This window comes from Anopheles funestus, chromosome 2RL (genome assembly GCF_943734845.2).
Source record: "Anopheles funestus chromosome 2RL, idAnoFuneDA-416_04, whole genome shotgun sequence".
In the NCBI taxonomy this organism is placed as follows: Eukaryota; Metazoa; Arthropoda; class Insecta; order Diptera; family Culicidae; genus Anopheles; species Anopheles funestus.
The window spans coordinates 41,921,907-41,943,267 of NC_064598.1; the positions used below are offsets into that span (position 1 = coordinate 41,921,907).

A 21,361-nucleotide genomic window follows, 5' to 3' on the forward strand; every position below is an offset into this window, starting at 1 on the left:
TTCAAAAAAAATAATGAAAATTTTCCTCATTTTTGCACCAAGTTTTGCCTATAACTCGGTCGGTATCCAACGAATCGCCAATCTTTAACCTGTGGTCGATAGATGGCACCAATGGCTACATTTTCTTCTTGGACAGCCATGCCCTCAGATGTCTGTGCCAGAAGTTATTCGAGGAACCAAGTTCCTTACCCTGTTTGAGAAAATGTAAAATTTTCCTCATTTTTGAGCAATGTAGCAAGAATTTGAAATGTGATATATTTTAATGCGGATTTGTTGCAATAAATTTCTTTTCATTCAAATAATGCTTTAAATTAAAAAAAGAACAAAAAAATATAAAATAAAAAACATAGTTTCAATTTAAAAATTTCATAAGGATATAGCCTTCCCATTTTTTGGAGGAATTGATCAAAATTTATGAATTTGATATATTTTAATGCGAAAGCGCTTCAATAAGTTTCTTTTCACTCCAATAATGCTTTAAATTAAAGGAAGAACAAAAAAACTAAAAAAAATAAAAAAATACTTTCAATTCGAAAATTTTATAAGGCTATAGCCTTACCATTTTTTTGAACAATTTGAGCAAAATTTATAAATTCGATATAATTTAATGCGAAAGCGTTGCAATAAGTTTCTTGTCACTCTTTAAATCACGCTTTTCACGCTTTAAATTAAAAAAAAATCAATTTGAAAATTTCATAAGGCTTTACCGCGACACGAGAATTGCATATATATAGATATAATATGGATATACACTAAAACGTTATTTTTACTAACGCAATTTCCCGCTTTTGCTCTAGTCGAGGAAGATCTTCATGCATGCACCCGGGGAAGTTATTGGTCGATATATTTTTCCACTGGTGGAAAGATTGCTTCGCGATGTGTCAGACTGCTCGACTCAGCTGTCAGTCGGTGGAATGTCAAATTGCTACGGTGATTTTTTTTCTATTGCCAAAAATTCCTCCTTTACGAGTGCATAGAAAGGTGATCAAAATGTACACAACTATTCTTTATTTATTGTGAACGTAAAACTGCAAAAGTTGTATCACTCAATCACGCTTGCAGAGCAATAGTTGTATCGCGCACAAAACGACAGGTAAATTGTATTTGCTGCTAGCCTGCTTCCACGGACCTGCAGCACCTGTGGTTAAGCAATGGAATCACTGATGTCATCAACGCTGTCCTCCACAGTGAAAGCAGCAACAGCAACAAACTTACCCGGACGTCGAGGCACAACAGGCACGGTAACACCCGAACCACACAATAAGCTTCCGATATGGCCGAAAAGTATCTTAAAATTGGTCAACGAGTCGAGCTGACCGGCAAGGAAGTACGTGGCACGATCGCGTACGTCGGTATGACCTCTTTTGCGGTCGGTAAATGGGTTGGCGTAATATTGGATGAAGCTAAAGGGAAGAACAATGGATCGATAAAAGGACATCAATATTTTTCGGTAACGTTGGCAATCGCCCATAGGAATAAGACGCGTTGCGAAAGTGTTCCACTAATATATCTCCAATCGTTTTAGTGTGAGGAAAACTATGGCATGTTCGTACGGCCAACCCAGCTGGTATTTATCGATGACGCTGGTAATGCAATCGAGGATGCACAAACGCCAGACGAGAAGCCACGGTCCCGATTGAGCAGGTTAGTAGCGAGAGCAGGAATTGCTCACAATCCATGGCTAGGGACGGTTAAATCCATTATACCTAATGCCCATTTGTCAACAATCGAACACATTTGCGTTTCAATCACGCCTTGGAACCATTTTGCCGTCCAGCTTATGGTGCCACCGTACTATCTATCTCTTCCGTCTTTCTCTTCCATCTACATACTCCTGTGTAACTTTTGTCGTTGTTAAAAACGCCCGCTAGTGCTAAGCGTGCAACCGGCAGAGTACCGTAAGTGCTTAACAAACACCAAACAAACAAAAAAAAAAAAAACAAATCACACACCCATTTTTTATTCCTTTTTAAAATGCTGTTTTAAAGCGAAATGCAACATTATTTCTCATCCCCGAACCACCATACCCATTCGTGTAGGTCACCTTTACTTTTAGTACTACATATTCTTAGGCATTTAGTTTCACATTTTGTCCCCCCATTTCGTTCGATGGTTGTTTGCAGAAGACGCTTATAGCTCACCACACGAATGATAGCGCGTATAAAACAGATTCCGTTCTGAATGTTTGTTATGCATTAGCACAGAATTCATCATCGATCGGATGTGTTTGGGTTCGATGAATGGTTTGTTGTAATTAGTACTAGGTGTATTAGATGTTTCGAACACAATGTTTTACTTTCATCTCATTTACGCAATCGGGTAAGACAGCTAAAAGGGGCAGGGGGAGGGCTTTTTGCCGCAAGCCAAAAAATCGAATCGAGAAATTTGCTTCACCCAAAATGGTTCTCATCTCATCATCTAACAAATGTGTCTCCTAAACCATTCCGATACAGCTATTGTTGCGCTGTTGCTGCTGCAATTATCCAAAGCAAAACGCTTTAGCCATAGCGGGTAGCGGGAAGCAATCTAACTAAACTTATTTCTTATGTATTTCAATGCTCTCACGTCATCTGTCGCCTTAGTGCGGGTTCAGTTCGATCACTCGCCTCAATGCCTGGATCGACACAAACGTTTACGGCCAAGCCAACAGCGTAAGTGAACGAAAGTCACAACAAAACCTGTAGTTTTTTTTGCTTATAAATCTTGTAGCGTATATACGTACGCCACACGAAAACCCGCTATCCTTCTAGAGATCCCGTAACAAGCATTATTCATACCATTTTGTGTTAAGTTTTGGTTATCATTAAACTTTTTTCTTTCCTGTAAGCAATGGCTTACAATAAACGTTTATCTTGATATATAAGTTGAGCATTCCAAATTTGTATCAATGTTTGATTTACGTTTGTATTACTGTTCCGCCCGTTAGTAGTTTAGTGATAAACGTAACTAGACTTCCTTAAAGATCCATAATTGCAAAATTTAACCATTATCTTTCTCTTTTTCTTTCATTTGCCCTCTTCTGTAAAACATCTGTACCATCGTCGTAACCTAATTGTAATAATAATAATTCATCCCTGCCCGATGTCGTTTTATCTTGTGCGATGATTCTTGTGTGGACAAACACACACACACACTCACTACTAACAACCTCGATGCGTTCGGGATCGGGATTATATTGGCGCCCCATAACAAATCCAATACAAATCCCACCATATTCGTCCGTTCCCATTCATCACTGACTAACTGATATGTCCGCATCGGCGGAATAAACCATTACGCATACGCCCATCATCCTATTTTGAATCGTCCCTGTGATACGATCGTCCTTTGCATACCTTCTTCTACACCCGACAACAACAACGACAGGGTACGCCGAAAGTCTCCGGTCAAGCAGCCGCAAACGAAGCGTGCCTCCATGACAATGACACTGTCAACATCCAGGTTATTTTTATATCATCCATTTACTTAGCAATAATACTTTTTATTTGTTCGGCCTGTTGCATCATCTCTGTATAGTCACTTAATGTTTCTTCTTGCATCTTTTTTTTAATGCATGATCCTTCCTCACAATCGCACCATACACCATGAAAGGTTCTTCCCGTACAATTTATACGCGACAACAAGCAACAAAAACCCGAAACGCTATTGTTTGTCTGTTTTCATTTGCATCCACAGTTTGTCTGCTATTCGAAATTATTCTTCCTTGTGTTTTATTTTTTTGGCTATGAAATTTCGCTTGCATATCTCGGAAGTGTTTCTCTACAAGAAATTATGCGCACATGTCTCTGGTTGATCTTCTTTTTTTTGTACGAATCCGTTTACTGTTGCTGCACCCTGTGGTTTGTATTTTTTTTTTGGTTCTTCTTGCGATTTTATGCCGTATCACTACGCTTGTTCTGTTGTACAAACCAATGATGTTCCTTATGTAGATATGTAACTTGAGGAGTTTATGTGTCATCACGGCGCTCTATTCCATCTGCAATGTGTCTTCTGTGTTTCGGTGATGCTATTGTGTTTGTAGAAGGTGTTTCAAATCAAAACGCATGGCTTATAAAATTTTCCATTCTCTCATTTAGCTCTAGGATGTCGCTCAACCGAAGCACGAGTTCGCTCGGTTCGAAAACGCAACTAACCTCACCGGGCAGCGAACGGGCATCGGGACAATCGTCCATCCCGACACCGGTATCGTCCATTCCGACGATGGTGAAGCCCGACCGACACGAACCCCTGCAACGATCGCACATGAGCCCACCGGAATCGCTCCAAACCTCCAAGCGTGCATCATTCGTCGAAACCGGCTTTGTGGAAACACTTAAACCACAGTTCACCCCGGGACAGTCGCTCATCTCCCCATCACCAGCTCCAACGCCCGCACCCGGCTCGTCGACCGAGGATCGCATTCACATCCTTCAGTTGCAACAGGAGCTGGAAGAGATGCGAAAGCTCAACAGCGATCTTAGCGAAAAACTGGAAACGCTCAAACAACGCCGAGCGGAAGATCGCGAACGGTTGCGCGAGTTCGACAAGATGAAAACGCAGTACGAGCAGCTGGTGGAGTTTAAAAGCAAAATCATGGACGCTCACTCGCAACTTCAGCGCGAGCTGCAGCGTGCGAAACAGGAAGCCAAGGATGCAATCGAGGCACGAGATTTACACAGCGAAGAAATGTCCGAGCTGGCGGAGAATGTCGAACTGATCACGCTCGACAAGGAGATGGCGGAGGAGAAGGCCGACACGCTAGCGCTCGAGCTTGAAACGGCAAAGGAGCGCATCGAAGAGCTGACATTAGATTTGGAAATTTTGAAAACGGAAATGCAAGAAAAGTTAGGCTCGACCGGTACAGCAGCCGGTGCCGGTGTAATCGGTGGTGACGGTTCAGCCGTTGCTTCAACCTACGAGTTCAAGCAACTGGAGCAACAAAACGCACGCCTACGGGAAACGCTAGTACGCTTACGCGATCTTTCCGCGCACGAAAAGCACGAAATCCAAAAGCTGGAAAAGGAACTGGACACGAAAAAATCGGAAGTTACCGAGCTGCAGCGCACGAAGGAAAAGTTTTCCGCCAAGATTGACGAGCTGGAGGCACAGCTGAGCGATCTACAGGAGCAGGTCGATGCAGCGCTCGGTGCGGAAGAGATGGTCGAGCAGCTAGCCGAAAAGAAGATGGAACTCGAAGACAAGGTAAAATCACTCGAAGAAGAGGTGGCCGAACTGGAAGCGCTCGAGGAAGTACATGAACAGCTGGTCGAAAGTAACCACGAGCTGGAGATGGATATGCGCGAGGAGCTTGACCTGGCGCACGCTGCAAAACGCGAAGCAATGCGTGAAAAAGATGCCGCCCTGGAGACGATCGTTGATCGCGATCAGACGATACTGAAATTCCGCGAACTTGTCCAGCGGCTGAACGAACAGTGTCAGGAGTTGCGCGAACGTTTAAGCCACGAATCGACCAAGCAGCAGCAGCAACAGCAGTCTAAGGATACGGCCCTTATTACTGAAACGATCGACTTCAAGCAAATGTTTGCCGAATCGAAGGCGTTCACGCGTGCGATCGATCTCCAGCTGCGCCAGATCGAGCTGACACAGGCGAACGAACACGTGCGCTACCTGACCGCGTTCATGCCGGATGTGTTCATGGCACGGGGTGGTGATCACGATGCCATTCTTGTGATACTGCTCGTTTCGCGCATCGTCTTCAAGTCCGGCATCATTGTCAGCCAAGCGCGGGAACGGTTTTCCAATGTGCCACAGATGGATCGGGCCGCCATTCTGACAGGGCACGAGGTGGCACAGTTTGGGTTCCGGTCGCGTTTGCTACACCACGTACACAATCTGCAGAGCATTATGCATCAGTTCCTGTTTAGCATGACGGGCTGCAAGGCAGACACGCTGCTCAAGATCGGTGCGGCCCTGCCAGAGATGCAGGCACAAGAAAAGATGGTGGACGAAATTGTCGATCTGCTGAAGGCGAACCAGCTGGATGAAAATTCCTCCACGGATAGTAAGTTCGGAAACGAGGGAAACCCTTCAAGAGCGGGATTAACATATTATGTTTGTTTCATTTCGTTTAGATCTTGAAAAGTGTGTAACATTCTTCAATGCAATGTACGTGGTACTGCTAACTGGAGAGGATCTCGTCAACGAAACGCAAATAGTGCGCGATTGTACTGCATCGATCGGTGCGGCATGTGATTCGATCGCGAATGATTCTACCATCGTTAAGATATTGATTAAGGTTTGTTGGAATTTAAAAGTTTAATTTTAAGGATTTATGGGTGTATTCGATTCAGATTCCTAAATCTAAATGAGTTTTTAAATCGAACGAATGACTTTGAATAGCTATTATGATGATTCATGAATGGTTTGTTTATTGTATTTATTCCACCACAGCCCGGAGATGAAACCAGCGACTCTGGACTGCTTCTGCAGTACATTCTACAGAACGTGGAGAACATACGGCAGCAACTAAAGCTCGTCAAACGTCGCCTGCCGCAGGATGTCGCTATCACCAAGTGCAACCTTTCGATGAACACGCTGCGCAATCTGAAACGCACCGCCGAAGCACTGAACAAGGTGATGAGTGTACTGTTCTACGCTACCCGCCAATGTCTCCAGCTGGTGACGGTGGATCCCGAAACGGAAACGTCCGTACCGCAAGACAAGCTGTGGGAAATCCTTTCGAACGGTTGCGAGAAAGTGTACGAACAGGATGATCTCGGTCCGTCACAAAACGTGCGCAATGTGCTCTCCGCGGCCAGTACTGATATGGGCCAGCTGGCACAGTATCTGCTGGATCATGAGTACGAAATCATTTCGGCAACGAACACCGCCAAACCGGAGGAGAAACCGGTCGCACCGATTATTCTGCGTGCGCAGGCAGTGAAGAAACAGCTGGAAGAAACCAAGACACTGACGGCAACGCTCGAAAACCGTGAGGCGGAAATACGACAGCTGAAGCTGGCCGCTAAGCTGAAGCAGAACGAACTGTCCGAGATGCAGATACGGAAGGATTTGGCCGAGAAGAAGCTGTCCGTGTTGCAGCAGGATCACGAAACGAACACTACGCGGTTGCAGAAACAGTACGACGAAGTGTGCGGCAAGTTGAAACAGTACGTAATCGGAATGCATTTTTTTTATTCGTTTTGATGCTTGATTAATTTTCTAACATTTCTCCATCCAAAAACCCCAGGAAAGAGAAAGAGTTTGAAGAAACGATGGACCACTTGCAGAGTGATATCGATTCATTGGAGAGCGAAAAGAGCAGCTTGCGCGATAAGTTGAAATCGTTCAGCTCGCGTAAGGTGGACCTTAAGACGACGACTGCACTGGATATTTCGGCCAGCTCGCCTTACATCGCCCAGGAATTGTCGCTGCTGAAGCGTGCGTTCAAGGACGAACGAACCGAACGGTTGAAGGTACAGGCGAACGAGTACCGAAAGATCCTTTCCGGGCTGGAACCGTTGCACGTACCGCAGCCAAAGGATGATCGTATCCAGGAGCTGGAACAGAAGATAACGCGCGTCAAGCATGATCTGATCATGTCGCTGGTGAAGGGTGCAGAAATACCGTCCACCCATACGGTGCACGGTAGCGTCTCCAAATCGATCCTCGACCACGAGAATCATCAGAAGCAGCAACAAACGCAGATACGCGCGAAAGCGGAACAGTTGGCATGTGATGTGATGCAGGAATATCTCAACAGAAAACCACACCGTGCGGCTAAGGCCGATTTTGCTTCCTTCCCATCGAATGAACTGTCGGCGGCATTTCGTGTAAACGTGCGGGTGTAAAAGCGATAGTTTTTATTAAGCTTAAAAGTGATTTACTCAGGATTGACGGAGGTTGGCTTAATTCGCTTACTTTTTGGTCAGTTCGAATGCGCGCGCAATGCTCACGGGAAAATCAGTCCTGGATTTTTTTGTTGTTATTCTTATTTATTTGAAAGTTTTGCGAGCTTAGGCGCGTTTCGATGTACGTAATATTGATATAGTCCCATTAAATCAAAACACATTGTGCAGCAACCATGAAAAGACACCGTGCAACTAGTGCTAATCGGTCACGGAAGTCACAATCACTAGCTCTGGTGGTGGGGAAGTTCAAACCGCAACAGACCAGCTGTGTGCCTTCCCTAGCGCACCATAGGACTGACTATTCAGTTATAGGTAAACAATTTAAAGAAAGGCGCAGACCAACATTATAAAACCGAAACAAGTAAAGAAAGCTTTCTTAGTTAGTTTTAGTTTTCTAAGTAAAAGGAGTTAAGCTAAAGCCGATTTGTTTCATTTTTGTGTGTTTGTATTTAGTTAGTTTTCAGTTTTTAAAATCGTGGAAGCTTAAAAATTGTGAATTATTTAACGTGTAGCTTACTTACATTCATAAGGGTCAATCGTGAAGCAGAGCAAAACAGTTGCGCGTAACAAAATTATAATGGAATCCCCCTCTCATGTACACCATTCCTTTCTGCTTCCCTGCTGTGGCAGCAACATGTTAATAAACCCGTCGTGATATGAATACTAACAAAAAAGGGAATTACTTTTTGTATCATAACCATCAACCTGTCCGAAGAAGAATAATCCAATGATCTCTACTCACGGTTAGAGGCTCAATATTTTCTTTCATTCACTCACGATCATCTCACACTCACAACCAAAACGATCATTTTAGTATCATCTTGTTTCTTTTATTTTTCTCTTCCTTACATTAGGTTCAGTCGATGGACGAGAAATAATGAAACGAACTGAAACGGAATTGTAGCACGTCGACGTCTTATGAACAACGTGCCGCGCGATAGGTACACGATATTATCGAAATTAAAGCATCTTGAAATCGCACATGTGTATCCCTTTCTATTCCACCGCAGAGTCCTTAGTTAGGGAATTCCTTTCTCTCACTATCTGGCAGTTAGAGGACAGGCTTTGTTTGTTTTATACATAACAAAATAACAGAAGTATCTCAGGAATGGTAAAAAAAACAAACAAACGAAACAAAGATTCTTTTTTAAGGTAAAACTGATAAGGATTAAAGTCGATTTAAGGATGTTTCCGTGGTTTGCATTCGTTTGCATCATTTCTCGCTCTGGGTAAGGGAACACGAAAAAGGACGGTGCCGAAGATAATAGTGGAGAAGGGGTGGGGGAGAATGTTTTACACCACCCAACATCATATCACCGCCAACACCGTCCTCTTCACGTTCCACCTATTACTGCACACATCTAGTGCACACGAATGGAACGAATTAGAACTAACGTAATAAGAAACACGATCTCTGGTCTCGGTACGAGAATATATATCCTTACGCACACCATCCCTCATATTCTCATCACCCTCGGCCCTATTGACCTATTCCTTTGTTTTACTAACTCGAGCCGCTTCTGGTCTTCTGCTATTGTTGTAAGTATTATATCTTTACGGTTTCTGCACTTCTCTTGCTCAATAAATAATAAAAGTCTGCAAACGATTCATTTTTACCAACACACACACACACACACCTACACTACTACATCATATCTGCTGTTGCTGCACGGACGTAATTGAGAAACAAAAACAAACAAAAAACTAACGAAAAAAAAACCCGCGTAATTCTACCGTGTGCTTTTCTATCTTCTATTTAACTTGAACCACAAACTCTCTGGACATCTTCCGTTTTATATATGTGTGTGTGTATGTGTGGTGTGTTTGTGTATCTTTTTCCTTTTTGTGGGGTGAGTATCACTCATCTAGAAAATAAGATGAGACTCCGAAAATGTAACGTTCCACCAACGCCTTCACGTAACGCACTGCGTCCGGAAAAGTGCGCACACAACTTCACCACTTCCTTCACTGTGACGACAAGAGTTTTGTAATGGAGCGGTCGTTTTGACGACTACTTAGATTGTTTGACATTAATCCTCCCAACGAGGTACACAATGATCTCGCGTATGATCAGCGGGCTTTTCCTCAATGCATAATCACAAAACCATCCCTCCTCCCAAAAAAGGACAATGAGTGAAAGGCGACTTAATTTGCATTTCTCTCCGTCGAATGCTTTGTTTGTTGTTGTTGTTGTTGTTGTATGACATTATGGAAGGTGGCGCCCTTTTCCAAGGGTCGGGAAACAAAAAAACCAAAACATTCACTTACAGCTCATCCTTCAGCTCATCGTCATCGTCTCCGCCGGCCGTCGGTGGTGGAGCACCGCCACTGCTGGCGTACAGCTTGGCAATGATCGGCTGCACAATGTCTTCCAGCTCCTTCTTCTGCTTCTTGTACTCTTCCGCTTCCGTATCCTGGTTTTCGTCCAGCCACTTGATCTTCTCATCGATCGCTTCCTCCATCTTAGCCTTATCGTCGTCCGACACGCTTGCACCAAGCTTATCCTTCGAGCTAAGCTGATTCTTCAAGCTGTACGCGTAGCTTTCCAATTCGTTGCGCGCCTCCACGCGTTCCTTCAGCTTCTTGTCGTCATCGGCAAACCGCTCGGCATCCTTAATCATGCGCTCAATATCGTCCGGCGTCAGACGGTTCTGATCGTTGGTGATGACAATCTTCTCCCGGTTGCCCGTACCCTTATCCTCGGCCGACACTTGCAGAATACCGTTCGCGTCGATTTCGAACGACACTTCGATCTGCGGTATGCCTCGCGGTGCCGGCGGAATGCCGGTCAGATCGAATTTACCGAGCAGATGGTTATCCTTCGTCATCGGACGTTCGCCCTCGTACACCTGGATCGTTACGGTGTGCTGGTTGTCCGATGCGGTCGAGAAGATTTGCGATTTCTTCGTCGGGATGACAGTGTTGCGCGGGATCAGCTTCGTCATCACACCACCGACCGTCTCAATTCCCATGGTCAGTGGATTAACGTCGAGCAGCACGATCGCATCGGTGTCCTGTTCGCCCGAAAGCACGCCAGCCTGTACAGCCGCACCGTAAGCCACGGCTTCGTCCGGATTGATGCCTCGGGAAGGTTCCTTGCCATTGAAGAATTCCTTCACCAGCTGCTGCACCTTGGGGATACGGGTCGATCCACCGACCAGCACGATCTCGTCGACGTCATTCTTCGTCATGTCGGCATCCTCCAGCACCTTGTGCACCGGTTTCATCGTCGAGCGGAACAGATCCATGTTCAGCTCCTCGAACTTGGCACGCGTGAGCGTCTCACTGAAATCGTCACCCTCGAAGAACGATTCAATTTCAATGCGCACCTGATGGCTAGCCGAAAGGGCACGCTTCGCCTTCTCCACCTCACGACGCAGCTTCTGCACAGCACGGTTATCCTTGCGAATGTCCTTGCCCTTCTTCTTCTTGTACATCTTGATGAAGTGATCCATGACGCGCTGATCGAAATCTTCACCGCCCAGATGGGTGTCACCGTTCGTTGCCACCACCTCGAACACACCGTTGTCAATCGTCAACAGCGACACATCGAACGTACCGCCGCCAAGATCGAACACAAGCACATTCTTTTCACCATCCTTCTTGTCCAGACCGTACGCAATGGCGGCCGCGGTCGGTTCGTTAATGATACGCATCACCACCAGCCCAGCGATCGTTCCCGCATCCTTCGTCGCCTGACGCTGGGCATCGTTAAAGTAGGCCGGCACCGTGACGACAGCGTGCGTAACCTTCTTGCCCAGATATGCTTCAGCCGTTTCCTTCATCTTGCCCAGCACCATGGCGGAGATTTCTTCCGGCGCGAACACCTTATCACCCTGGCCGGTCGATACCCGGATGTGCGGTTTCGAGTTCTTTTCAATCACCTTGAACGGCAACAGTTTAATGTCGTGCTGCACAGTATGGTCGGTGAACTCGCGGCCGATCAAACGTTTTGCATCGAACACGGTATTTTCAGGGTTCGTCGTCAGCTGATTTTTGGCGGCATCACCGATGAGACGTTCGCCATCGGCGGTAAATGCCACGTAGGAGGGAGTAATGCGGTTACCTTGATCGTTGGCAATAATTTCTACACGTCCGTTCTTGTACACACCGACGCAGGAGTACGTCGTGCCGAGATCAATACCGACCACCGTGCCGATATCCTTGTCCTTCTCTTTCTTTTCATCCGCCGAACAGGTCATCACGACCAGTGCGACCACAAGGGCCGATAATGTTAATAACTTCATTGTTGTTATACTGTGGATGAGCAAAGAAAAACACACCACAAAGAAAGAACTTAGATTAGCAACCATTGTTTTTAACCAATAAAGTGTAAAAGAAGCAAAATCGGTGCACAATTTCATAGCGTACTAGAAAAATCTCCGAAACACGTGAGAAGATAGTTTAAATGCGCGAAAAGCGATGAATAAATTGCACAGTTGCAAAAATTGAATTAAAAAACACACTGAAGAACTTAGGCCACATGGATAATTCATCCCATGCGCCACATAATCAATCCAACATCCGCCATAAGGCCACGTCAGTTCGAACAGAATCATTGAAGCTGAGCGACCGAAAGTAACAAGTAGGCGGTTTTCATTGAAATGTTAATTCCTGGTGAGTGAGCAAAGGCATGTTGGGCCATTCTATGCTGTTTAATATAAAACTCACGTCATTTTCCTTCGACAAACTCGAATCAAACTCGGAAAACAACCGTTATGTCTGTTGACCTCATTAAGCTAGAAGCAAGCGTATCCCGAGACACCGGTTTAAGCATTACTTAGTTCCACTAGCAGTGTCCACCGAAAGGTGTTTAATATACCGAAACATTTCAGCTTACGCACTAAACGCGAACAATTTCTAGTAAAACTCACTTAATTCCCCGTGAGAGATGACTTTCCTGCAAAAACGATACCCAACTTTCTACACCAACGATTGAAATAGAACTATACCAAAAGCTTCTTCCTATCCCCAAGAGCCAGTCCTGCTCCAATGCAAAAAGAACACGTCAACCTTTCCGTGCGTACTATCTTTCCTTTTCCCGCTTGCTGACTGTTACTGACGAACGGGGATTTCCATCTCAGTCTGAACGTTGTCTCGCTGCGCCCGAGCCATTGAAACGGACGACGGAACGCACGGAAAATGGCCCCCTTGCTGCCATTTTTTGCCGATTCTGCTTCTTTCTACTTTTTCTGTGACACCACGCATTCTAGAATATTCTGTTTCGCCCGGCAACGGCACCGAGTGTCCTGTTTTTTAGGGGGCCACGCACAAAACGATTCAAATCGGTATTATCTGTTCCGGCAATTGGATAACCTACAAAAGCGCACTCTTTTCTCTACCATTATACACCTTCGTGTGTTCGTCGGTTTCATTGCTACCGGCACCTTCTTTATCAATTTTGTTAGCAGCTAGAACGCAACTTTTAACTTACTTTGTGTATTACTTCTTCGGTTTACAATGCACGGAGTTAATCACCAAACTAACGCGACTTTTACACCCTGTAACAACTAGTAATCACAGTTTGCGAGACGTTCAACCAAATTTTCGCTTGTCTTTTCTCTATTGCTGAACTGGAAATGATCGACCTGTGCTACCATTCGCCCAGGCTTTATTGTTCCTAAAGTACACGTCAACCGTAGAGCCGACGGGCTTCACGCACACCATCAAAGCGGCATTGCATGACGTGTTTCGTCAAGCTGGGGAGGGAGGTGATTTTGACATTTTCGTTTCTGAACAGAATTTTCGTTAAAAAACCAAAATATCACATAAAAAATAAAGACAATCTAAAAAAACTTTTCATTAAATGCTTTTTACAAGAAAAGATGCTCTGAATTCAGTTTGTTCCAACCAATTTCTCAGTTTCAAATAGTAATTGTTCAATTCCTTCAATATTTTCCCGTTGTGCCATCTCAACAAGCAGCAGAATTGCCCATGCAGCAAATATTTTGACAGCTTTTCATTCATGGCTTTGTGGTGCTGTTTTATTGCTTTTTTGTAACAAACGTAAACAACTGACGAAACAAAAAGGGTTTTTACCACATCGCATAAAATTGGCGTAGCATTTGGGCACATTGATATTACATCCTTCGAAAAACAGATACACGTTACCGTTGCAAATTATCTAAAATGCAGCGCAACCTAACCCAATCCAAAGAAGCCCTCTTGAAATCCTACAATTCCCGGCTGAAGGAAGACATTCGGAGCATGCGAGAAAATTTCGAGGGTACGTGTTCTTCAATCGTAGCTTTCGTCCATTGGTTGCATTTAGGCGCTTTTTTCTTGCAGAAATAATTCGGCTTGCTAAAGGAGAAAATGATACACAACTATCAAAGATAACGCAATGCGAACAGGACACGTATGAAACCCAAGTTCGGGCGGCAAACATTGTGCGGGCTGGCGAGTCGCTGATGAAACTCGTGTCAGACATTAAACAATACCTCATCCTAAACGATTTCCATTCGGTCAATGAAGCTATCTGCAGCAACTCCACGCTCTACCGTACCACACAAATAGATCGCGACAACAAGTTGATGGCCGTCCGGGACGACATGGCGGCCGATCTGTACGATCTCGAGGAAGAATACTATACGAGCATATACAAGTGAAATGATAGGTTTATTTTCTTTAATAATATATAACACTGCACGATCGATGCGATATTATTGAGTAGCTTTCTTTTTCTTCTTCGTGTTGAAACGATCCAGTACACTTTTCGGTTCCAGTGGAATAAAGTCGGTTGATTCCGTTGTCGCTTCCTCTTCCGCCAACAATTTTTCCTTTATCTCGCGCAACTCATTGGCTGCCTCGCGGAAACGAGCTTCCTTTACGTTGTGTTTAATCTGGACAAGTTTCGCTTTCGACACGCGGTTACGCTTACGTGGTTCAAAGTTTATCCTCGGCGGTTTCATGGTCAATAGCTCCACTTTCCGTTGCAGTCGTGCTTTGGCGGAAGGTACGTCCACCTCATCGATTTGCGTTGGATTAAGAGAAATGAATTCGGCAGGAATCTTCTCGAGCAATTTATGCACCTCTTCTTCACGTCGTTGCGAGCGCGATTGGTAAGGGTTAGCTTCAAACGTGTCGAAGTTTGGTTCGCCCGAGCCTGGAACAATCAATGAGACAAATCCTTTTGACGTTCCTACACCAAGGATGTCCTCGAACGGACAAAATCTGATGCTGGCTATAGAACCATTCGTTCGATGCCTAATGTAAGGTTTCATTTTGTCTGCGTTGGAATTGTTACCCCTGCGGTAAACCTCACACATATCGCCCATCGACAATGCCAACAGTCCTCGTTGGGACAGTTCGATCTCGGAGACAGCCGTATTTGTGTAATAAGTTTCGAGCGGACCTTCCAGTTGCCGTACGTCCCATATTTTTATCTGGCGATCCAATCCTGCCGTTGCCATGTGCAATCCTTTCGGATCGATCGTGATTGCAGTCAACGGTACCGGATGGCACAGCATCTTAGCAAGCGGATCTCGTACCATCGGTGACCACATTGACACTACACCCTTCGAACCACCGATACACGTTACCGCGTTCCAAGGATTGTGTGTCATTGCTGCTATTTTTCCCATTTTGGTATTGTAGTTGCCTACCGATTGGCCTACTGATACGTCCATCCACGAAAGGAAACCATTTTCACCGGCACTGTTCAGCAAAAAATGATAAGGCAGATACTCCAACCGTACGCTTCTATGCATTGTCTTAATGCAATGTAACTCCGTTCCTTTTTGATCATACACATGTACCCAGTTTTTCTGCGCAACAGCGTACATTGTTTGATTCATCAACCACGTAATATCGTGCACGGATTCCAGTACATTCATCTCGCACAACAGCTTCTTTTGCACCCAATCGAATGCTCCGACGTGGCCACGTTTTCCGCCCAGTAGCAAATACCGACCGTTCTTCGTATAACGCGTACGATACGGCCCAAAGTCCAGGGCTAAGTTGAAATGTTTAGTGGCAGTCGTTATGTCCACATTATCCACTATTTCCTTCTGCGTAATATTGGTTGTGAGTTCACCTTCATCCGCCTCAAGATAACCTTCCTCTTCATGCAATAAAATTTCTGCTCGAGCAGCTTGTTGTACAGCAAACTCAATATTGATATCCTTTCGTTTTTCATTGATTTTATGAAATCTTGATTTCACGCCACCCATACGCATGGATTCGCCCCTCGAATGACGCAGCAGGGCGGCCGGATCAATTGGAATATTGAGAGGGGTTTTTTGCTTCGATCTGGTGGATGGTTTTTGGCGGGGAAAATTACGACGATTTCTTTTCCCTAAATCCGGTTGTTTATATTTCGGTTTTGATACCATCTTCTCTTCAATTTTTGGCTCTGGAGGTGCAGAGACTGTCGGTTCCCTGTCTTCTTTTGATGCATTGCTTGCATTTTTCTCGGTGAAATAACGAGGCGTTTTCTTGACCTGAAATCATCAATCAAGGGTTTCACGTATTCAGTATAGCAACATTTAGAGATTTATTAGTTACCATGTTGTATTCGGCAAATTTAAGGGATTCCAATCCTTTTACAATCCACTCAACAGTATACAAACGACACAGCTCTGCAGCATGCTTTCAGTTGTACAATATCAAACGTCAACAATTCACAAACGTCTTGACATTACAGCAAAATAAACATGTCATTTTTTAGTACAACAAAAACTTTTACTTTATTTTACAAAGAAAAGTAGATAAAATAACTAGGTTATTGGACTAACTAAACATTAGTGAATGTCTGTTTGATTTTTTTATTGTTCAATTAAAAAGGGAGGGAATTCAGAAACACGGTAAGCTTCGTTCAGTGGATTGTTATTGGCTATTTCTAGAATTGTCATTAGTTTAGAACAACCATTTGTCAAAAGAAAAAACGCAGATAAAAGGTATCAAAGCAAGCAGGCCATACAATTAAGATTTTCCGGAAAAGAGCAAGGAAGTTTTATTTGGTGAATAGTGAAAATCGGACGATTGTCGCAATAGAAGATCAAACTTACGAAAATATAATAGAGCGGATCAGAAAAATCTAACCTCTGCAGGCAACCCGTTACCGCAGTTATTGGCGTTTACGATCGACAACAACTGGTGGTACCGAGCGAAGGAAAATAGTGCAGGAAAAGCGATGTAAATAATGGTCTCGAACAAGGCCTCGACTAACGAAGGAAACAAACGCATAGGCAATCAAATGGCTAATCGGCAGCGATTCAAACCGGGCATGAACAAACAGTACAACCCAATGGGAAACATGCGAAGCATGAGTGCAATGTTCAACGCTAATCAACTTGGCGATGATCCCGGCTTTGTGGATTTCAATGATGATACAGTTACATCCACCACAAACGGAACGGGTAACAATGTCGGTGGACCAAAACCATCGGTCTCGAATGTATCGGATGGTGTAAACAAAAACCTTTCCTTCGCCAATGGTAATCGACGAATGAATCCCCCAATGAAGCGTCCTATGAAGAATGGAGCACCAGGTATGAGAAATCGCATGAACGGTGGAGCGAACGGAATGTCTAACTGGGGCCATCCAATGCCACCGCCAAATATGTTCCCCGGTCCACCATCGGCCGGTCGGCGTGGTCATATGAATCCACCCCCGATACCACCACCTATTCCGCCAGCTCATTTCCGCAATGGTCCGGGTATGCGCATGAGAGGACCACATAGGTACGGTGCGGGTCATCCTGGCCCAATGTCGCTGTTGTCGATGAACAGACCACTACCTCCTCCAATACCACCGATGCCAGGTCGGTCGATGCCACCACCACCTGGTGGAATGGGTCGAATGATGCCTCCACCTCTACGGCATGGCTTAGATGGACCAATGCGTCGCCATATGAATGGTAATATGCATGCACGTGGTATGGGTGGAAAGATAGGCCCATTTCCACGGAACGGAATGGCACCAAATGGTGGTGCGATAGGTCCGAATGGAAAGCGCACTCGTGCGAAAGCGACACAACACCAGAACAGGGAAGAATACCCGCTGGACAAACCATGGGTCACACAGGATATTAAAGCCGAGCATGATAAGAAAGCGGAGCTCGCGAATCGTCTGAAAGGTCACCGGGATGACGCGCTGTTTGCGCAGTTCAAAGAACAGCGGGATAAGTTCGTTAAAATGTATGAAGCAGCTCGCCTTGAATACATTGGAAAGCACCCGGAACAGGTAAGTTACTCGCCTTATATTATATTATTTATGTTGTTGGTTCTATAAAAAAAGTACTTTTCTGTATGCATTCACTTTTGTGCTTCGATGTGAAGGTTAAATTTTCATTGATAGAGCAGTTTAATTTAGCTGCGAATATATTACAATAGCAAATAGCAGTTGTGAGACGTATAGATTACAAAATAAATTAAACTAGCATATGTATCGATACGCACAAAAATTGAAAACACATTTTACCCACGATTCATTACAGGATGTAGATAAAATATTAACTGCGTCGGCTTGTAAAAAGGCCCGTATCGAAAATGTAGAAAAACCAAACGTTGCTGCTGATAATACCGCTAAAACCGAAGCAACCACCATCAGCAGCGCTCAGGTTACTACCGACGCAACTGTGCTTTCTTCTAATCCTACGGAACCGACGAAATGTGACACGAACGGTAGTACCGTTGGCATCGTCGGTGATACGAATGCATCCCCTACTAATGCTACTACTATCGATACCAATGATACCACTGAAATCACATCTACTTCTGCTAACGAGGAACAATTACCAGCAGAAACAGAGACAAGCCCTATTGCCACTACAATCGAAAGTACCGTTCCCGTTTAGTAAGCCAATGTGTATTTTTTTGTTTTTAGCGAATAGTGCAGATAGATGTTAATGATCCGTTTTTGCGATTCATGGATACAATGCAGCATGGTCCTAGTAAATACATTACTAAAAAACTTATCAAACTCATAATAAAACCGCTTTCCATCTTTGATGATGAATCGCCAAGTATAGCATCATACTGTAGTAGAGTAGTACATGCGGAGTATGTAAGTGAACAGAGCAGAGTTTGTGTTTGATGATCGTTTGCACAATTTTTATTTACTCTTAAACTCGTTAGACTGACAGCAAAAAACCAAACGAAGCATGAAAAATGATCATTGTAATGAAACAGTAATGGTTCAGCAAATTCGTTTTTGTTTCCAGCGTAACTTTACTGCAGAGATAATCTTTTAATCATATATATTGTTATGCGCGTTGCACCGTTTAGCACCAAAACACGAAAACAAGCAACAAATACGAAATCTATTAAACCAACGCCTGTGTGCAATAACAGTATATCGTATAGAATAATAGATCCCACCAAAAAAAAAAAAAACAAAAATGTCTAAGGATTTACAGATGCCAGATGTCTATGAAATTTACTGTAATACAATAGCTAGCTTCAGTTAACCGGAACGTTGCACGCATGCAATATAATCGAGTACTGCTGTATAGATATATCCTTACGACTCTATTACCAAGTAATACGAATTTTAATCAGAAGGAATAGTTACGCTACGTAAAGCGTGGAACAGGCCAGTCTTTAAAGCGACAGTAGTATTCAACGTCGTCGGAATCGCTTGGAAATGGAATTGGAAATTTAAATATGAAAACTCTATCGCACGGTGTGGAAACGGATGTCGATGAAACCGATGTGGAATATTTCCAACTTTCATAGTCTGCTGATTGGTAACGGATTTGTAGTAGTAAATATAATATATCAGCAAAATTACACCGTTCATATACCACTGGTCGTGGTTTTGTAATAAAGGTTGGTGATAAGCGATCGCCAAGTATCGAGATAGTAAAATTTCACGTGCGTACGATATACATGATCATCACCAAACCAACCGCTAGCCAATACATAAGAGAAGTACAGATCCATGTACCCGACTGAACTGAAAACAGAAACTCTGTAGCTCTGTTGTTTATATAATGTTGCTGCTGCTGCTACTACTGCTGCTACATACTATCCTACAATGTACGGTAAATCGTAGCAGCAATAATACGTGTACGGATCATGCATTTCATTCGAACGGTCCATTGACGTGCGCAAAAATCATCACAGAAAGGCTAACGATTTAGTAAAGTTTCATTCACTCATGCAGCAGCTACACGAGACAGCTAAAAACGCGGATTAATAATTCAAATGTTGTAACAATTGATTATTTAAAGATAAACTAATTGGAACCTTAAACGTTGTTTTACATGAAATTTTGATTTAATTTTAAATGAAGACGCATTCGGGCGTGTTTTTCGTACACATGTTTTTATATAAGGTATCGATTTGATTGAAAGAGTGTATATTGGGTCTAAATATGTAATCCTGATGGGATCAGTGGGGTAGGTTTTCAATTTGTTGCAAGCTGTCGTCGGTACAGCCTCGCGTTATAATTTTTGGGTCTTTATCATGTTTCTTACTTGTGTCTATTTGTTTGTCTTACAATTACATACATTGTATTAAATGTGTGTGGAAGATATGGCATTTTAGGGTGAATTAAAATTATAGATTTGATTGGTGGTAAATGCGCAATCATATCATGTTGTTACAGGCTATGTAATACTTGATAAAAAATATCGTATTTTGTATATTCTTTTTTTCATTAAAGAACGATCGTTTTGATAATTTTTTTTCTTTATTATAGGCGTTTTTTATCTCTCGTTTAGTTTATTTTAATTTAGTATAGTTTTCCATCATGTTTTGCACCATGGTCTATATTTATATGGAGAAAACAATATGCACGAAGCCACACACACTGCTGCAGCTGCCTTTTCTCAGGATTGCATTACGTTACTTATTTATGATACATTACTATTATTAAATATCAGACCACAAAGTAATGATGTAAAGTATTTGAACTAACAATTCAGCGTGATATTGTTCTACTAACATCCCTACACATATAATCATCGTTTACGTTGAACATTAAATAAATGGAGTACACTCTACCAACCGATAAATGCTGCTGTTCAGTTCTTGTTAGATTAACATTAGTTCAGCATCCGGAAATGGGTTTTGTTGACGTTGCTAAAATTACGACACGCACTGTACGTAACTCACGTGCTTGCATCCACCTCAAGGACTCATTCCGCGCCAACCGTCGATGCGTTGTCGCGTTTTTTTGCGCCGGTCGCAATGGGCAAGATTCAGTGTATGCGTGCGTACGCGACTTATATCGTACGATTCGCGTTTTTTACGCATGATGCCACTACTACCGCTGTGTTGAATGAAACCGGTGCTGGACAACCACATCTAACAGCACAGTCCACAGTGGAGGAATGTTATGATATTAGCAGCATAATATGATTTGTATCTAAATTATACAGCGCATCAGATGTGGTAAGCTATTGATAATTTGTTGTTTTTTGTTGTGGAATCTAACTTAAAAAATAATGTTGAAATATTTCCTCAAACAAATGATCTTTTTACAGCTATACTTAATAATTTTGCAATACATTTTAGGACATAAGAATTGGAAAATAAACTCAACGCACATTCCATGTGATCCG

The 21,361-nt window shown here is 43.5% G+C and overlaps 5 protein-coding genes across 12 annotated transcripts; 3 read left to right on the top strand and 2 right to left on the bottom strand.

The window, feature by feature from the left end:
- Positions 1-827: 827 nt before the first annotated feature.
- On the top strand, positions 828-8,524 carry LOC125761256 (dynactin subunit 1). 5 transcript variants are annotated; one of them, XM_049422210.1, is made up of 10 exons: positions 828-1,093; positions 1,189-1,450; positions 1,526-1,644; positions 1,872-1,898; positions 2,583-2,651; positions 3,367-3,441; positions 4,077-6,001; positions 6,072-6,235; positions 6,391-7,109; positions 7,190-8,524. In XM_049422210.1, the coding sequence occupies exons 2-10, from the start codon at positions 1,274-1,276 to the stop codon at positions 7,788-7,790; spliced, it is 3,876 nt and encodes a 1,291-aa protein (XP_049278167.1). In that variant the 5' UTR covers positions 828-1,093; positions 1,189-1,273; the 3' UTR covers positions 7,791-8,524. The 5 variants fall into 5 exon arrangements, with proteins under 5 accessions (XP_049278167.1, XP_049278168.1, XP_049278169.1 ...); XM_049422211.1 differs by lacking the exon at positions 1,872-1,898; XM_049422212.1 differs by lacking the exon at positions 3,367-3,441 and having other exon boundaries at positions 829-1,093.
- A 134-nt stretch (positions 8,525-8,658) lies between these two features.
- On the bottom strand, positions 8,659-13,479 carry LOC125761266 (endoplasmic reticulum chaperone BiP). Of its 2 annotated transcripts, none has more exons than XM_049422237.1 (2): positions 13,285-13,479; positions 8,659-12,107 (listed from the first exon to the last, which is right to left on the bottom strand). In XM_049422237.1, exon 2 carries the CDS (start codon positions 12,095-12,097, stop codon positions 10,115-10,117), a length of 1,983 nt encoding a protein of 660 aa, XP_049278194.1. In that variant the 5' UTR covers positions 12,098-12,107; positions 13,285-13,479; the 3' UTR covers positions 8,659-10,114. The 2 variants fall into 2 exon arrangements, with proteins under 2 accessions (XP_049278194.1, XP_049278195.1); XM_049422238.1 differs by lacking the exon at positions 13,285-13,479 and adding an exon at positions 12,725-13,278.
- Positions 13,480-13,799: 320 nt separating this feature from the next.
- On the top strand, positions 13,800-14,515 carry LOC125761322 (mediator of RNA polymerase II transcription subunit 22). The gene is made up of 2 exons (XM_049422328.1): positions 13,800-14,076; positions 14,139-14,515. The coding sequence occupies exons 1-2, from the start codon at positions 13,980-13,982 to the stop codon at positions 14,456-14,458; spliced, it is 417 nt and encodes a 138-aa protein (XP_049278285.1). The 5' UTR covers positions 13,800-13,979; the 3' UTR covers positions 14,459-14,515.
- Positions 14,450-16,472, bottom strand: LOC125761269 (WD repeat-containing protein 46). Its single transcript, XM_049422242.1, has 2 exons — positions 16,356-16,472; positions 14,450-16,291 (listed from the first exon to the last, which is right to left on the bottom strand). The coding sequence occupies exons 1-2, from the start codon at positions 16,356-16,358 to the stop codon at positions 14,513-14,515; spliced, it is 1,782 nt and encodes a 593-aa protein (XP_049278199.1). The 5' UTR covers positions 16,359-16,472; the 3' UTR covers positions 14,450-14,512.
- A 97-nt stretch (positions 16,473-16,569) lies between these two features.
- LOC125761284 (DNA-binding protein K10) lies at positions 16,570-20,812 on the top strand. 3 transcript variants are annotated; one of them, XM_049422275.1, is made up of 3 exons: positions 16,570-16,654; positions 16,901-18,036; positions 18,290-20,812. In XM_049422275.1, exons 2-3 carry the CDS (start codon positions 16,993-16,995, stop codon positions 18,647-18,649), a joined length of 1,404 nt encoding a protein of 467 aa, XP_049278232.1. In that variant the 5' UTR covers positions 16,570-16,654; positions 16,901-16,992; the 3' UTR covers positions 18,650-20,812. The 3 variants fall into 3 exon arrangements, with proteins under 3 accessions (XP_049278232.1, XP_049278231.1, XP_049278233.1); XM_049422274.1 differs by lacking the exon at positions 16,570-16,654 and adding an exon at positions 16,719-16,810; XM_049422276.1 differs by lacking the exon at positions 16,570-16,654 and adding an exon at positions 16,730-16,747.
- The last annotated feature ends 549 nt before the right edge of the window (positions 20,813-21,361 follow it).

Excerpts from the sequence above, each read along its gene's own strand:
- LOC125761256 (XM_049422210.1), top strand. The coding sequence starts at position 1,274 with ATGGCCGAAAAGTATCTTAAAATTGGTCAACGAGTCGAGCTGACCGGC. Across the intron at positions 1,451-1,525 it reads AAGGACATCAATATTTTTCG|TGTGAGGAAAACTATGGCAT; the intron begins GTAACGTTGGCA and ends CAATCGTTTTAG. Across the intron at positions 6,002-6,071 it reads TGAAAATTCCTCCACGGATA|ATCTTGAAAAGTGTGTAACA; the intron begins GTAAGTTCGGAA and ends CATTTCGTTTAG.
- LOC125761266 (XM_049422237.1), bottom strand. The coding sequence starts at position 12,097 with ATGAAGTTATTAACATTATCGGCCCTTGTGGTCGCACTGGTCGTGATG.
- LOC125761322 (XM_049422328.1), top strand. The coding sequence starts at position 13,980 with ATGCAGCGCAACCTAACCCAATCCAAAGAAGCCCTCTTGAAATCCTAC. Across the intron at positions 14,077-14,138 it reads CATGCGAGAAAATTTCGAGG|AAATAATTCGGCTTGCTAAA; the intron begins GTACGTGTTCTT and ends TTTTTCTTGCAG.
- LOC125761284 (XM_049422275.1), top strand. The coding sequence starts at position 16,993 with ATGGTCTCGAACAAGGCCTCGACTAACGAAGGAAACAAACGCATAGGC. Across the intron at positions 18,037-18,289 it reads TTGGAAAGCACCCGGAACAG|GATGTAGATAAAATATTAAC; the intron begins GTAAGTTACTCG and ends GATTCATTACAG.